This window comes from Zalophus californianus, chromosome 12 (genome assembly GCF_009762305.2).
Source record: "Zalophus californianus isolate mZalCal1 chromosome 12, mZalCal1.pri.v2, whole genome shotgun sequence".
NCBI lineage: Eukaryota > Metazoa > Chordata > Mammalia > Carnivora > Otariidae > Zalophus > Zalophus californianus.
The window spans coordinates 95,383,717-95,400,632 of NC_045606.1; the positions used below are offsets into that span (position 1 = coordinate 95,383,717).

Here is a 16,916-nt window from a genome sequence, read left to right on the forward strand (position 1 = left end):
TTTTTTTTAAAGATCTTATTTATTTGAGAGAGAGAGAGAGAGAGAGAGAGAGAGAGAGAGAGAGCACCAGCAGAGGGGAGGGGCAGAGGGAGAGGGAGAAGCAGGCTCCCAATAGGGACCCTGACACAGGGCTCGATCCCAGGGTCCTGGGATCATGACCTGGGCTGAAGGCAGATGCTTAACCGACTGAGCCACCCAGGCGCCCCAGGCATAGACCTTGAAGTCCATTTCCCTCCAGTTCTTGGCTTTAGATGTCAACACTGTTGCATTTGCTCCATACTCCCTTGCTTCTAATCTGAGTGGCAGGAGCCTGAACCAATTAAGAGCTGGTGGGGAAAATACCCAGCCACCCACAGGGCTTGGAAAGCAACGGAACATTGTGGTGGCTTTTGGAAAGAGCGGAACAGTAGCATGTGATTGACCGGTGAGAACCCTCCATCTTTCCCCCTTAATGTCTGCTTTTAGGCTGCTCATGCCATGACCTTATGGGACAGAATGTGAAAACAAAAGAAATTTGTGAAATGTATACTTTAAAAGACCCAGATATGTGTAACACAAGTCCTTTCATATTTCAATGTACACATTCTAATCCCTAAATTAAGGCTGTTGATGCCTGTTGCGATCCTCGAGTGGGAGGAAGCGATAACCACTAGGACAGCAGAGCAGAGCTACCATGGTCCATAAAACCCTAGAGATGCACACATAGGTGTTCTTGTGTACCCAAGAAGTTTCTTCTCCATTTCCAAATATTTTGCCGAAATTTTTAGTTCTTATGAGTCATGACTCTAGAACTATTATGACGAACATAAGTTAACAACTACTTAATACAAGTTTTTTGGGGGGGAAAAAGTATTTTTCCATAATCATAGCATTTGGAGGTCCAGAATGGTACAGACATACACACTCACCAAATGCAGTGATGTAGTTTGAATCAATGGCCCTGAAATCCTAGCTATTTGGGCACTGTAGGGCCATCAGATGTGGGGTGCTAAATATTATACACACACACACACACACATGAACATTCTCTTCTTGGTGCTCCCACTCCTCATTCCTACACCTCTCCGCCCCCCCCCCTAAAAAAAACCCAGAGCTTTGGAAGAATGAGTTGTGGTTCACAATGCTGAAGACTTGACCTAAAATATCCCTGAGTGTCTCTTGTCATCTTATCCCTCCAGGGAATTCCAGAGAGAGGTCCAGGCTCCGATTTGCTCAGGCTCGGTCCTGAGTTTGGAAATAGAACATGACTTAATGCCAGGACCAGAGACAAGGCCCAAGATGCCTGATGTCTCCCCCAGCAGGAGAGATGGGCCCATGGAGGATGCCAGGCTCCACGAGATCATGCCAGAAGGAGAACTTGCCCGGGAGAGCTAGCACTGCATCCAACAACCGGTCAGCTGGGTGGAAGGCAGTGAAAGAAATGCAGCTTTTAATTAGTGAGTGGGGAGACACATAATTACTGAGAGAAACCCAAGAGTAAACTCGTTTACTGCTTACAACAGACACTGGCTCATTTGTCTGGCAAGGAAAGGAAACATAAACTTACAAAGAATTCAGAAGTCATAGGGACCATTCTTTCTCTCAGGGCTGCCATACAGGGGTGTGGAGGAAAGGGTGGGGCCGGCCCTCATCCTTCTCAAATCAGGTCCGGCAAGGTGAGCCCACAGCGGGGGGGAACGTCTGACTTCCACCCCAGTCAGCAGAGTCCACAGTCCTTCCTAACACTGCTGTCTCCTCTCCCACCCACCCTTCCACTCCTTGGCACCACGACTAGGGGCCACAGCTGTTCTTGTCTTCCTCTCGGACCTCCTGGGGCACTGAGGGCTCCTCCACAGAGGTGGCAGGCTGCTCCTCTTGGGCCTTGCCAAGGAAGGGCCCCGTTCCTGGTCTGGCCGCTTCGGGCAGCTGGGTGGCACCTGGTGAAGGCTGCCTGCTCACAGCCGGAGCGTAGGGGGCTGGGAACAGATCCGGGAAGAAGCCATCACCTCCGGGGGGCTGCCCCAGGGCTTGTGGACAGAAGGGACCAGAGAAAGGCAGTTCTGGCAAGCAGAGGTCATTCCAAGGGGCCGGACCTGTGGAGTCAAAGAGTGCAGGAAAGATGAGACAGGATTAAGGGTACCCACCAGAGCGGAACATACTCTGTGACAGACTCCCCGCCGCCTCCCACAGAAACACAGCTTAGGAACCCAGTGCGGGTGAAGTACTAGCACCAGGAGCTCCCCCACAGGACCGGGTGTGCTCCTGACTCGAGGTTCTGTGGTTTGGTAGCATCGACACAGAGGGGCCTGTGGGTCAGGCCAGTGCCCCCTCTCGTGGGCAGCAGGGAGACTCGGAATGGACGGTACACATCTTTCCTTGCTTCTAATGGAATTTAGTCTTACTGTGATGGTTGCGCCCAGATTTCAGAGGTCCGGGTGGCCTGTCAGAATGCTCAGGTCAGCTGCCATTTACTCTGTGTATTTCCCTCATACTGTTTCTCCCTATTTTTTCTAACCCTCAGCAAGTCCCTCCCTGCTAGAGGAATACTATTCCCATTTTAGAGTCCGGGGAAACTGAGACTCAGCAAAGCTGGGAGCGGCTGAGCTGGACTTAAAACTCCAGTTTTTGTAACTCTGCTCTGCAGCTCCCCAAAGAGACCCAAAGAGCTTCGTAAAGCCAACCAGGGCCACGGAGAGGGGATGCGCTCACCACCTGCCATTCAGCCAGGGAGGCTCCCTGCCCCTTCTCACCTTCCTGGGTCACAATGGGCACCTTCTTGTCCAGCCCCAACTCACCCACATTCCCAGCAGGTGGCTGCAGCACCATCTGCCCTGATGGGGGGCCGGGGAAGTAGCCCTGAGAGGGACCCGCACTGGGGCCGTAAGGTGATGTGAAGAGGGAGTCATCCGGCAGCGGAGGCATCAGGGAGTGGGGTGTGGGGAAGGGGAAGGCGTGCAGGTAGGAAAACTGGGGCTGAGGTGGTTGGTAAAGCTGGCTCTGCGGAGCCTGGGAGAATGGGAATGGCCCTGGCTGGGGGCTCTGCTGGTAATCCTGGGGTTCCAGTTCTTCCAGGTATGAACAGGTGGATGGTGGGGTGACACTGTGGGGGACAAAGGAGTATTTTGTGAGGCTCAGGGGTAGCTTCCTCCCTGTGACCACACAGTAGGTGAGTCCCTACCCATATCTCCATGACCCCAGACTTGCCTCTTCCCCTTCTTTCTCTTTCTGTTCCTGGCTTTGCATCTTCTTTCCTACTTTTTTGCTGGGATAGTCTAGACCTTTCCCACCTCAAATCTACGTAAGCTTTTAATCCTCATCACAATTAGGACTCCTTGCTTCTCTCAGCTAACCCCCCCCCAACCCCGCTAGATCTATCTTTTCTCCTTCTACACCCTCCCAAGATAACTCAGGTGACCACCCCATCAGGCTCCATACCTTGTCCCCCAGGACCCACAGGGGCCATCTTTGTGACTGTTGTCACTGACAGGAGTATCCAGCAGCAGAGGCATCGTTTGGGGGGTAAGGACAGGGCCCAGGGGAAAAGGAAGGTTGACTCTTCGAACAGGTGGGGGGCTGAAGAGTGGTGGGGTCACTGCCACCCTTTGAGTATTCTCACTCTGTTCGGTTGGGGCCAGAGTCTGGTCAGAGGTCAGCAGCATGGGGGGCTCTAGGAACCAAAGTCAAAGAGGGTTACAAAGCTAAGAAAATGGGGAGGCAGATTTGGGATTATGGATGGTTAGAAGTGTGCCATGCCCAGTTCCCCTTGAATAGGCCCCACTGGACCAAAACCCTAGAGATCACTGGCCCACCTTCCCATCTATCTAGAAAGGACTCTGTCTTTCCAGCTGCCGTTCCCCACCCCACCCCCCTACCCCCACACACATAACCCTCAGAAGATGGTCAGCTTACCTGTAAGAGTATCTAGAGGGGGCTCCTGAGGGAAGGCACCAGGCTCTGGGGCCAGGGACACAGAAGGTGGCAGCTCAGTTGCCGAGCTGGAGGCAGGCAGAGTGAAGACTGTAGCCCTAGTGTCCCTAGATTTAGACCAGGGCTTCAGTGCAGGGAAAGGGACACCAGAGTCCCAAACACTGCCTTCCTGCAAGACCCTGGCAACTTCCCGACCTCCTCCATCCAAAGTCTCTCTAAGTATCAGCCAAGAATTCCAGCCCTCATGGCCAACTTTCCAACACTCTCTCCTTCTAGATCCTAGGAGCCCAGCTTAGAGCCCACTTCCTACTTATGGGGATGAGATCCAGGAGGAGAAGTTCTACCTGCACTGACTGCTGGCAGGGGTAGGGGCAGGGCCTGCAGGACTGCCCTTGTTCTCCTTCCCATTCAGCTTCTCCACTTTTCGCCACTTTGCCCGGCGATTCTGGAACCACACCTGTAGGGGAGAGACCCTTGAAGAGTTCCAGAAGCTCGGCTGAGACTATGACTCAGGCTCTGATTGTTGCACAATGAGCTGGATGACTTTAGGAGGTCACTTTACCACTTGGCTTCTGACGCCTTTCTCTGCAAGAATAGTTTTATGACAAGATTCATCTAGATAGCTCTGAGGTATTTTCCTCTTCTAATCTGAGGCGGTAGCAACATGGAAATAGGCAGGAACACAGCCAGATCTAAGACCTAACCTCGGCCCCTAAAGGGAGATGCTGAGCACTTGCTGTGCTCAAGAGTTCCAGCTGCTGGTTTCTCCTCCACCCTGAGACCCGTTGGCCAACGCCCTTTACCATGATTCGTTGGGGGGTGACCCCCACCGTCTGGGCAATCTCCCGGCGCTTATCGCTGTCTGGGTAGTGGTCTTCTTGAAAGATCCTTTCTAGCTCCTCCAGCTGGTCTGGAAGGAGAAGAAACTTGCATGAGGACAGTGATGTGGCAGCAGAGGAGAAAGACAGATGCCTTCCAGACAAGACCATTGTCCCCAACCCAAGGGTCTTCCCAGAGCCTTGCAACTAAGTTTCCCATTGGGCTGGAGGCTTCTCTCGCTCTTCTGGGCTTTGTGGCAGGGAACTGTGTGGTGTTTACTTTCCTGCTCTTTCTAACCTGGTCCCAACATTGCTTTCTGATGAGGCAACCCATTGAGGGTCACAGGGTGTGGCCCTGCCACAGGTCAAGAGAGGATTCAGGACAAGGGGTTGTACAAATTACCCACACTGTAATCTCCTGGGGCTGCTGTGTTCTCTGTTGAGCCCACATTTCCCAGAGATGACACCAGCTCTCCTAGATTGTCTCTCACCTTCAGGGACTCACCTGAGCGGTATAGGGTCCGAGTCTTTTTCCGAACTTGGCAGGTCACTTCTGGGGTCCTCTTCTGATCTGTGTTTTGGCTGTTCTGAGCCAATGTGCTGAGGAGGTTGGCCAGATGGCAGGGCCCCCGGCCTGACCCACAAGGCACTAGGTTGTGTGTGGCATGGGCCGAGTTAATGACACCAGGAGATGATGCGGAGGCCAGACCCCCGACACTGGGCGTTTTCTGCTTACTGGAGGCTGGAGAGTAAGACCTCTTCCCTGGCTTTGCCTCTCTCACTGGGAAGGAACAGCCTTCCTCAGGAGGCTGGGGTCTAGGTGGGGCCATAACTGTGTCTCTGGGGAGAGTCCCAGAGCCAGATGGCTGGCTCCCCCTCCCAGTATCTGCCCCAGCTGCTTCTCCAGGGGCCTCTGATGGCGGCTTCTCCCCAGCGACCTGGCGGGAGGGGGGCAGTTCCTCACTTGGGGCATCCCGAGTGTGGGGGGCTGGACTCTGCAGCAGTTCCTCCTCTGGCCCAGCAGCCAGGGGCTTGCCTCCACCTTCCTGGCCTGTGGGGAACAGCACCCACTGACCTCAGCCCCAGGGAGAAGGAAGAGCCTGGCCTTAGAGGACTGCTGCTTCCTGCTCTGCCGCCAGTTTCCCGTTTGGCCTCAAGCTTTCATTTGTCCACTCGACAAAGAGGGTAATAATTCTGTTTACCGTTCTTAGAGCTTGGCTATTGTAACCATCGAATTAGATAATCCACTGCTTTGAAAAATGTGAGCAGATATATGCACCCATGAGGGGGCTTGAGCTCACATACATAGCTGGTAGGAGAGCAGTCCTACTTCCGGGGGTGGGGGGTGTGCTTACTTTCTGGGAGTTGTCTGGGTCTTTTCCCCCCAGACTTACCCCCAGGAATGTGAGTCAAGGATCAGGAATCTGTTGAGGCATTTCTAAGGGACAAACGGTGAAGCTGGGAGCGCACTGGGAGAGGGAGATTGACAGCCTGCTGTTTCTAAGACTGGATCTTGTCCCTGCGCAGACAGAGGCATTATTGCGTAGAGCAGGGACGAAGACAGGCTGGCTGGTGGTATGAGGAAGGAGAGCGGGCGGGGGACACTTTGGGTTTCCAGCATTTTAGGCGAGCTTGTAGCCTAGCGAACCTGGCACGTAGTAGGTGCTCAATGACCGTGACATATCAGAGAGCTAGGCCTTGGTAGGAAAGGGGACGGGTGTCGGAACCCAGAGGAGAAGGGTCCTGGGGCTCCCCGGTCGGCGTGCAGGGAGGCGGGAACCTCAAGGATGGAGGGCGCACGGTGCCGGGCCTCCCTCACACCCCGCGGCACCGCCAGCCCCTCGGCCCACCCCGACCCCGAAGTCACCCGACCCGGGCCGCGTGGCCAGGGGCCGCCCCGCCGGCGTCAGCCTCCCAAGCCCGCCCCGCGCTCACCCCGCGGTTCCGGGCAGGGCTCCTGGGTGGGTTCCATGGCCAGGGCTCACGCAGCCGCCGAGACCGGCGGGGCTGCCCTCGCGCGGCCTAATGAAGCCTCGCCGGCGGGCAGGTGTGCAGGGGCCTCCCGGGCCCTGGGGAGCCCGAGCCCGCGCCCCTCACCCCGCCGCCAGGGCGAGGCCCACCCGGGCGGGAAGCGCGTGGGGCAGCTGCAGGGCCGCGCGGGCCTGGGGGCCGCCCCGCCCCCTCGGGCCCAGGTGTGCGGCCCGCCGCCCCTCCCCTCAGCCGCCCCTCCCGGAGCGGGGCCGCCCGGCCTCCCAGGGCTGGCGACAGTCGTGCCCCCCACCTCCGCCCGGGGACCGGCCCTTCCGTGCTAGCGGGGGGAAGGCCACTCTGGAGCAACGAATCAAGGGAGCCCCACACGTTGGGCTCGCTGAAGCTTCTCCAGGCCTCAAGCTGAAGGAGCCCCCAAGACGCCTCCCGACTCGAAGGTCCCGAGCGCCCAGAGCTGGCCGCGGGACACGGCGAGCAGGCTGAAGGAGCCGGCGCCGCCAGGTAAGCTGCGCGAGGACAGGGCGCTCAGGGCCGCGGGGTACCCCGCCAGGAGCCATAGCGGGCCCAGGGTTCCTGGGCATTCCTCTCCGTACTTGAGGTCCCAGTTTGATTCTCTGAGAATGCCTGGGAGCCTCCTAAGGGAGCTCTCACAGGGGTGATGCTTATCATTCCTGGTTCATAGCACGTTTCTTGCCTTTAAACAAAGTTTTACAGAATTTAAAATTCTCATTGCCGCCTCCTTAGGTCCGTGTCTGACTCTGAGTGGAAAGCACGGGCCAGACTGAAACAGGTGCTGGGAGCTGGGGATGGGGTGGGGTGGGGTGGGGTGGGGTGGGGTGGGGATGGGGGGGGCGCGTCCGGAACAGAATCCAGGTGTTTTGCTTTTAAGACTTAAAAGAGTCTGGACAGCAGGTGCTTTCCTGCTGTAATCACCTATCTTCGTTTTCTTGTGCCTCCATTCCTTTGAGGACTTGGGAGAGCTGTCAGAGATTTAGTTCTGTTTGAAACATAAAAAGATAAACGAGTTAACTTCATGACAGTGTGATCACAACTTCAGGAATCTGATGTTTCAATCCGCCCCCTATAAGACTAATATCCTCTGATAAATGAGAGGTTTAGAAAGAGGGCCCAGTTTCTCAGCTGGAAATGAAACATTGGGGGCCTTGTGAGCAGGGCATCGGGGGCAGTGAGGTTGCTCTCTACCAGGACCCTCGGATGGTGATATGGTTGTAAATGGAACACAATAATTGGCTTGATTAAACATTCATAGGACACCTACTGTATGCCAGGCCCTGTGCACAAGTCAATTCCTTGCCTGCAGAAGCTTACTGGTATAGAGGGGACTAGAATAATTCTATAGGTAAATGGACTATGTCAATACAGGGTGGCCAGCGGTGAGTTAGGAGTATGCACAGGCTCTTAGGAGCCCAGAGGAACAGGAATCTCTCCTGGCCTAGGATTGAGGGAGCGGGAAAGATGAGGAGGACACATGAGCTATGAGCTAAAGATTAAAAGAGGAGGCAAGTTAAATGTAAAGCTGACATTGCCCCAGCCCTGCTTAAAACCCTGCAGTGGCCCCTGCCTGCCCAGGAGGGAAAGACCAAGCTCCCTAACAGGGCAGGAGCCTTCCAAAGCCTGGCCCCTTCTCTCCACCTCAGCTCACCTGCTTCCCATGCCCAAAGTTCTCCAGTCTTACTCTGTTTTGACCTCTTGTTTCTCAAAGAGTGTTCCCACCTTTCCCCTAGGTCAGAATTTCTTAGGGAATTTGTGCAAAATATGGCTCCCAGGCCCCATTCCCAGAAATTTAAATTGGTAGGTCTAGAGAGGGACTCAGAAATAGCCATTGTAACAAGCCCCTCAGGTGATTTTTATTCATGTTAGAGTTTGAGACACTCCTAGACCTTTCAAAAAACAGTCAATTAAAATCATCCTGGGGACGAGCATGGGGGACGTGGTGGGGGGAGGTTGTGTGTGTGGGGGGAATGACCTTTTCACCTTCACTGAGGCGTCTACTGCAAGGAGAAGCCAGCACACTTAATTAATTGATTCAAGATCTAATTGTATAAAAGCATCTGCTCTGCGTTTTAGGGAATTGAAGATGTTGGCATTTTTCTAAACACATAAATAGTTGAATTTGTTGGGCTTGGACTATGACATTAGAAAAATTTAAGTTTCCTTTCTTTGTTGCTATTCTCGGCTGGCCATTGTGTGGCTTTTTTTTTCCCCCCAAATGACATACTGTTTGTCTATTTACATGAAAATTTGATTGCTTTGCATGAATTTGGCCTCTTGAGGCTTAGAAGAACATCTTGAGGTGTTTCCTTGGGAAGGGGTTGTACTGATGATACAGGCTGTTAAAAGTCCTCCCTCATAGGTCAGCTGCAAGGGCAGGGGGTACGGGAAGAGGACCACTCTTTACAGGGAGGGCAAGAACGTTGTTTTAGGAGTGCTTGGGAATAATTCTTTCTAAGTCTGGTTTAGTTAGATTTCATCTTGGTGATGTTCAGACAAGTTCATTTGCTCAACCTTGCTTAGAAGGAAGGGTTTATTTTTAGTTTGGGGATTCTTAGTTTTCAGAGTCAAATTATAAACCACCACCACCACCACCCTCTTACCAAGAATCCTTTGTTCCAACATCCTTTTCTTCTCGTGAATAGGAGAATAACAGGAAAAAAAAAAACATGTCTGATGCTACTAAGCAATGTCATCAGGCATGTTCTCAGTCTGTGTGGAACTGACTGGACCATTAGGTTAGGCAAGTGGAATAAGCATTCTTTGTCTGTCTTCTCTTACTACGTATGGTGAAAAAAATAACCAGAAGGTGGCTGGTTGAGAAACACGTCGAAGCAGAAGCAGGGTAATTTGCTCATCCTACCTGCCACACCCAGGCATAGGCGGCAACAGGTCATTGGAAGGCCTGGGACCAGAGAGGCAAGAATATGGTTGTGAAAGACAGAAATCTGAGCAGGCCCTGGGCAGGGAGAGAACAGAGTCACAGCACACGGGGCGGTGAGGACCCTGAAACAACCAGGAGGAGAGGCACCTGTCCAAGGCCGGGGAGGGCAGCTGGAGTCAGTCTCAGGTTCAAGAACCAGGACACCCGAAGAGGACAGAGGGCCAGATGATCAGATAAACACTGTGGGCCCCTGACGACCGAACTGATGGTGCCCAGTGGCTTCCTTTGGAAATCCCGGGAGAGGACAGTTGGAGCTTGCTGGTTTGGGGCATTGAGAACACCTGGCTAGGGTGGGAATCTGCCCTGGCAAGGAGAACACAGGTTCTGGTGTGGGTTAGCCTAACAACCTTTAATCCCTATGCCCCAAACACTGAAGATTTCGTACTTCTACCAAGAATAGTGACCATGCTTAAGACATGGGGTTGCCGCTGCTATTGTTTTGAATCAGGCTGCAGTAATAATAAACCACATTGCTGTGTTTTATGATTTAGGAAGTACTTTCCCATCTGCTCTGATGGTCTCCTCCCGGTGTTCTGGAGCATTGGAACAATTTCTGCTCTATGCTAGTCTACTCCAGGATTGCAGAGTTCTAGTGGTAATTACTGCATGGCATTCAGGATGCCTCAGAACCTGGCCCCAACCTTCCCTCAGACTCCGTCCGAAGCCACTTCCCCTGCCCGCCCCTCCAGTCTCCTCACAGGCTCTTGTTCAAACCTTGTCCTCTCTCAGAACGGCTCTTGCCTTCTCCTGCCTCAGGGCCACGGGTCATGTCGTTTTACGGGCACGAAACACCATCCCTTCCCTTTATATTTCTGTCAAAATCTTACTCATACTTCAAAGCCCAACCCAAATATTCTCTTTTCTGTGAAGCCTACCTCAGCTTTCCACGCTGCGATGAGCAGCTCCCTCCCACGTCCTCCTACTGCGCTGGGTTTGCCCTGATGTTCCCGCACTCAACACAGGCTGACCTGATTAGAGTTTTGTATGTTCTCTGCTGGATTGTGAGTTCTTGAGTGTTAACATACATCTCTTCATGCCAGGCACTTTCTACTTGCTTTACAAATACCAACTCATTGAAATTTCTTATAATAACCCCAGGAGGTACTATTATTAGCCACATTTTGTGGAAGAAACTGTGGTGTAGAGCTTGGGTACTTTGCCAAGGTCACACAGCCAGTAAGTGGCACACCCAACATTTGAACCTAGTTAGTCTGGTTCCTACCTGTCCTCTTAACCACTAGACTGTACAACTTATTTTGTTTCTGTCACGGTCCTTTAGTGCTTGGCACAATTTATATTTCTGTCACGGTCATTCAGTGCTTGGCGCAGTGATTTGCACGTGGGAGATCAATAATTGCTCGTTGACCAAAAGTTAATCACCACTGGCAGGAGTTAGGGAGTAGGAGAGGGAGGCTGAGAGGAAGCCCTGGCTATCTTCAAGGAGCCACAGTGATGGGAATGTTCTGAAGCTTGGCCAGTGACAGTCACATGAACCTACACGTGAGATACAATTTCCTAGAACTGGGTATATACATATACACACACAGGTAAGTGTGTGTGAAACTGGGGACATCTGAGTAAGGTCTGTGGCTAGCACCAGTGTCTGTCTCCTGGCGTGATTGTGTATTATGGTGACGTGCAAGGTTACCATTGGGGGGGAATATGGGTGATGCGTGCATGGGATCTCCCTGTATCATTTCTTACAACTGTGTGAATATACAGTTATCTCAAAAAATTTTTTTATTGTTGATCCCAGAGTTCTGATCACAAATTCAGTTCTCCTGGACTTAGTTACATTAAATTCACATTAAGCAATAATATTTTGTGTATAGTAGCACTATAAGTATAACCTTTGGTTGACAGCAATTTTAAAACATTTAGGTTTAAATTATATCTATTAGATAAATTATATCTATTTCTTTAACAGGTCTGTGGATAGGAAAGCAGAGGAATTTACGTCTAACTTGTTTTTAAAAAGTAAAACAGTAGGGATGCCTGGCTGGCTCAGTCTGTAGAGCGTGTGACTCTTGATCTCAGGGTCATGAGTCCAAGCCTCCACTGGGCATGGAGCCTACTTAAAATAAATTTTGTCTTATTTATTTTTTAAGTAGGCTCCATGCTCCAAGTGAGCCACCCCGATGCCTCTACTTAAAATGAATTTTTAAAAAATTAAAAAAGTAAAACAATAGCAATGTCTCTGTTCATAATAAGAATGAACATTTATTAGGAAAATATTGGTAAATACTGAAGGATTAGAAAAGGAAAAACAATTTCCTGTTAAACAACAGCCTCAGTTATTAACAGTTTGTATAGTTCCTCATAGCACGTTTACCATTATTGTGTTTTACATATGTTCTCCAGGATTGTAATTCTATATAATTTTGAGCCTTTTCTTCCCTTAGTCACACAGTTCCATAATGTTTCAGCTTCAGAATTTATTGAGTGATACTGCAATTCATTCTGTACCTATTGGAAGAAAACTTAAAGCCTTACATTTTTCAAAACTAAAAACACATTTGAAATAAATCTTCTAATTTTTTCTCTTACAGACTTTTTTTTTTTTTTTAATCTCTTTCAGTTAGTGATTGATCTATCTGGTCCATGGTTTTTACAGTCTGAAGCCCATGAGGAGCTGCCAAGTGGTTCATTGCGCAGAAATAGACAGGCAGCCAGGCTGACAAGTGTTGGGCTAACGTGTTGATCATCAGGGAGGAGTCGGGGATTCTGAGGTCATAAACCTGACAGGCCAGCAGGGCAGCTTTTATGAGCGTAAGAGTCCCTGAACACAGTGTTTTCTTCCTTTGGTATTTTCCACCTCTGCCGGTGACTTGAGCGATTTTTCTGGTGTTCCGGTCTGGGTCCGTGCCCCCACCCCGGGAAAAAGTGCTCTACCAGGAGGCCTTAGTGTGTAGGAAGAGAGCTCGGTCTTCTGGCCGGAGTGTGGTGGTCCTTACGGTTCTACTGGTCCTTCCAGGACGTGGACTCATGTCCTCCTCGGCTTTGAAGCCTTCTTTGTCCCCCAAGACCGAGGTACCCTCCAGGTCTGGTGAATGGTGTGAAAAATGAGGTCATGTCATGGTCAGCAGGCTCCTCTTCCCTATGGGGACTCCTAAATTTTAGGTTGACCAACATTAGGGTGACAGTTCTAAGGCTTTGGGATTGCAGATGACCTGCCCTTGTCTTTAAATGCCTCCTTGTGCTTGATATCAATCAAGCAAGATCACTAGTGTGGGTTAGAAGCTGGGAGAGGCTTCCTTTGCGTGGAAGGGCAAATAGGGAAATACTGGGCTCCCATATAGTGAGGGAGAGAAGTGAAATGCTAGGAGCTGAGATTGATTACCTGAGAAATAGGCCTGCAAAACCTGTCATTCAGTTTGTTGGAAAGACCAGAGAGCAGTAGAACCAGATAGGCTGCTAGACCCAGTCTCAGTTTGCAAAAGGCTTCTGACTGGGTGCTGCATGGGCTCTTAACTTGGTGCAAGGGAGTATGCGCTTTGGGGGCCTGGAGTTTAGGCAGGCTGCCAGAGCAGGCCCAGGGGGAGGGAAAAAGAGCAACAGAGATGGGAAAAACCATATTTGGAAGTAAAGATGAACTAGACGTTGCTACATACACCTTGAGTCCAGGGATCTAATTTCTGATCTGACCTCTTAGAGATTCTGCTCCAAGTCCCGACTGTTGGCTTCTGCGTGGATTTGGGCTCATGGACCAGGACAAACACTGAGGCCTCTCAGACTTCTCAAACTAAACTCCTGATTCCCACCACACAACTGTGACACCCCCAGTCCTCTTTATTTTTGTACCACCCACCCCGTTGGAATCACCCTTGATTTCCCTGCCTCCCTCCCAGCTGATGTATAAACTGTCAAAATACCGCCACAATGCATCTCCAGCTCTTTGCATCTCCAGGTCATCACCACTGTGGTCCAGGCCCCGACCCTCCCCTGCCTCTCCCTAAGCGACAGCTCCCTAGCCTTGTCTCCTTGTTTCCTCTTCTGTTGGGCTGTCATCCATTCCTCCGCAGGCTTGCACAATAGTCTGAAAATGTACACTAAGCCACGTGTCACTCTTCTGTTGATATGCTGCAATGACTTCCCACTAGACTTGGAGGAAAATGCAAACTTCTTATGATAGCCCTGCACGACCCACTCCAGTGGCTCCAACTGAATCTCAGGTGACTGCTCTTGTCCTTCCAGCACCTTGAACATACTGAAGGTTTTCCTGTCCCGGGGTCTTATATACGCTGTTCCTGTGCTTGGAAACTGCAGTCTTCATTCTTGTTGTGCCTGGTTCCTCCTCAGATCTTAGCTTGAATGTTCTCCCTCATTGAGGGCTCCTTGGCCACACTGTCTACTTAACACCTGCCTCCTAATATTTTCTCTTTGTTTCCATTTCAACTCTTTTTAAATTTGACTAAGTTTTTCATTTTAATTCCAGCATAGTTAACATCCAGTGTTATATTAGTGTCAGGTGTACAATAGAGTGCTTCAACACTTCCATACAACACCCACTGCTCATCACAACAAGTGCACTCCTTAATCCCCATTGCCTATTTCCCCCAGAGGGAGGGGGTGTAACCGTCAGTGTGTTCTCTGTAGTTAAGAGTGTGTTTTTTAAGTTTGTCTCCTTCTCTTTTTCCCGTTGCTCCTTTGTTTCTTAAATTTCACTTATGAGTGAAATCATATGGTATTTGTCTTTGACAAATTTTACTATTCTAGTTCTGTGAAAAATGCTATTGGTATTTTGATAGGGATTGCATTAAATGTGTAGATTGCTTTGGGTAATATATACATTTTAACAATATTTGTTCTACCAGTCTTTGAGCGGGGAGGGTCTTTCCATTTCTTTGTGTCATCTTCAGTTTCTTTCATCAGTGTTTTATAGTTTTCAGAGTACAGATCTTTCACCTCTTTGGCTAGGTTTATTCCTAGATATTTTATTATTTTGGGTATAATTGTAAGTGAGATTGTTTTCTTAATTTCACCTGCTGCTTCATTATTAGTGTGTATGAATGCAACAGACTTCTGTACATTGATTTTGTACCCTGCCACTTTACCAAATTCATTTATCAGTTCCAGTAGTTTTTTGGTGGAGTCTTTAGGGTTTTCTATAGATAGTGTCATGTCATCTGCAAATAGTGAAAGTTTTACTTCTTCCTTACCAATTTGGATGCCTTTTGTTTCTTGCCTGATTGCTGAGGCTAGGACTTCTAGTACTATGTTGAATAAAAGTGGTGAGAGCGGACATCCTTGTTTTTTTCCTGACGTTAGGGGAAAGGTTCTCAGTTTTTCCCCATTGAGTGTGATGTTAGCTGTGGGTTTTTCATATAAGGCCTTTATTATGTTGAGGTATGTTCCCTCTAAACCCACTTTGTTGAGGGTTTTTATCATGAATGGCTGTTGTACTTTATCAGATGTTTTTTTTCTACATATATCTGAAATGATCATATGGTTGTTACCCTTTCTCTTATTGATGTGATGTATCATGTTGATTGATTTGTGAATATTGAATAACCCTTGCATTCTGGGAATAAATCCTCCTTGATTGTGGTGAATGATTTCTTTTAATGTATTATTGGATTCAGTTTGTTAGTATTTTGTTGAGGATTTTTGTGTCTATCTTCAGAGATATTGGCAGGTAGTTCTCTTTTTTTGTGGTGGCTCTATCTGGTTGGGGTATCAGGGTGATACTGGCCTCAAAGAATGAATTTGGACATTTTCCTTCCTCTTCTATTTTTTGGAATAGTTTGAGAAGAATAGGTAATAGTTCTTCTTTAAATGTTTGGTAGAATTTGGCCTGTGAAGCCTTCTGGTCCTGGACTTCTGTTTGTTGGGAGTTTTTTGATTACTGATTCAATCTCATTGCTGGTAATTGGTCTGTTCAAATTTTCTATTTCTTCCTGCTTCAGTTTTGGTAGATTATATGTTTCTAGGAATTTATCCATTTCTTCTAGGTTGCCCAATTTGTTGGCATATAGTTTTTCATAATATTCTTATACAATTGTTTGTCCTTTCTGTGGTGTTGGTTGTTACTTGCCTTCTTCCGTTTGTGATTTTGTTTGTTATTTGGGTCATCTTTTTTTTTTTAATGAATCTGGATAAAGGTTTATCAATGTTGTTGATCTTTTCAAAAAGCCAGCTTCTGGTTTCATCGATCTGTTCTATTGCTCTTTGAGTTTCTATATCATGTATTTCTGCTCTAATCTTTATTATTTCCTTCCTTCTGCTGGTTTTGGGTTTTGTTTGTTCTTCTTTTTCTAGCTCCAATAGGTGTAAGATTAGGTTCTTTTTTTGATATTTTTCTTGCTTCTTGAGACAGGCCTGTATTGTCATAAACTTCCCTCTTCAAACCGCTTTTGCAGCATCCTAAAGATTTTGGATCACTGTGTTTTCATTTTCATTTGTTTCCATGTAGTCTTTGATTTCCTGGTTGACCCATTGTTTAGTAGCATGTTATTTCACCTCTATGTATTTGTGCTCTTTCCAGATTTTTCCTTTTTTTCTTTTCTTTCTTTCTTTTTTTTTTTTTTTGTGGTTGACTTACAGTTTCATAGTGTTGTTTTCAGAAAAGATGCATGGTAGAACTTCGATCTTCTTGAATTCGTTGAGACTAGTTTTGTGGCCTAATATGTGATCTATTCTGGAGAATGTTCTATGTGCACTTGAAAAGAAGGTGTATTCTGCTGTTTTAGGATGGAATGTTCTGAATGCATCAGTTAATTTCATTTGGTCCAGTGTGTCATAAAAAGCCACTATTTCCTTTTTGATTTTCCGTTGGGATGATCAATCCATTGATGTAAGTGCGATGTTAAAGTCCCCTACTCTTATTCCATTACCATCAATTAATTCCTTTACGTTTGTTATTAACTGTTTTATGTATTTGGGTGCTCCCATGTTGGTGCATAAATATTTACAATTGTATCTTCTTTTTGGACTGTCCCTTTTATGATTAGTGTCCTTCTCTGTCTCTTGTTATGGTATTTGTTTTAAAGTCTATTTTGTCCAATATCATTATTGCTACCCTGGCTTTCTTTTGACACCATTTGTGTGATAAATGTTTCTATATTCCCTCACTTTCAATCTTCAGGTATCTTTAGGTCTGAAATGAGTCTCTTGTAAAGAGCATATAGATAGGTCTTGGGTTTTTGGTGTTTTTTTTTGTGTGTGTGTTATTTTTAAAAGATTTCATTTATTTGAGAGAGAGAGAGAGAGAATAAGCAGGGGGAGCAGCAGAGGGAGAGGGAGAAGCA

General features: G+C 48.5%; 2 protein-coding genes across 4 annotated transcripts in view; one reads left to right on the forward strand and one right to left on the reverse strand.

Annotated features, from left to right (window-relative positions):
* Positions 1-1,438, forward strand: part of ARHGEF5 (Rho guanine nucleotide exchange factor 5) — a 34,714-nt gene extending 33,276 nt beyond the window's left edge. The window contains exon 17 of one of the 2 annotated variants that reach the window (XR_003516355.2): positions 1,302-1,438. The gene's annotated coding sequence lies outside the window, so the exon portion shown is untranslated. Of the gene's footprint in view, positions 1-1,178; positions 1,259-1,301 lie in introns of those variants that run through there. The other variant, XR_003516356.2, reaches the window with a different exon arrangement.
* A 317-nt stretch (positions 1,439-1,755) lies between these two features.
* NOBOX (NOBOX oogenesis homeobox) lies at positions 1,756-6,216 on the reverse strand. 2 transcript variants are annotated; one of them, XM_035723203.1, is made up of 7 exons: positions 5,230-6,216; positions 4,710-4,816; positions 4,251-4,363; positions 3,889-4,013; positions 3,415-3,646; positions 2,775-3,079; positions 1,756-2,072 (listed from the first exon to the last, which is right to left on the reverse strand). In XM_035723203.1, exons 1-7 carry the CDS (start codon positions 5,552-5,554, stop codon positions 1,771-1,773), a joined length of 1,509 nt encoding a protein of 502 aa, XP_035579096.1. In that variant the 5' UTR covers positions 5,555-6,216; the 3' UTR covers positions 1,756-1,770. The 2 variants fall into 2 exon arrangements, with proteins under 2 accessions (XP_035579096.1, XP_035579095.1); XM_035723202.1 differs by having other exon boundaries at positions 2,730-3,079; positions 5,230-5,694.
* Between the last annotated feature and the right edge of the window lie 10,700 nt (positions 6,217-16,916).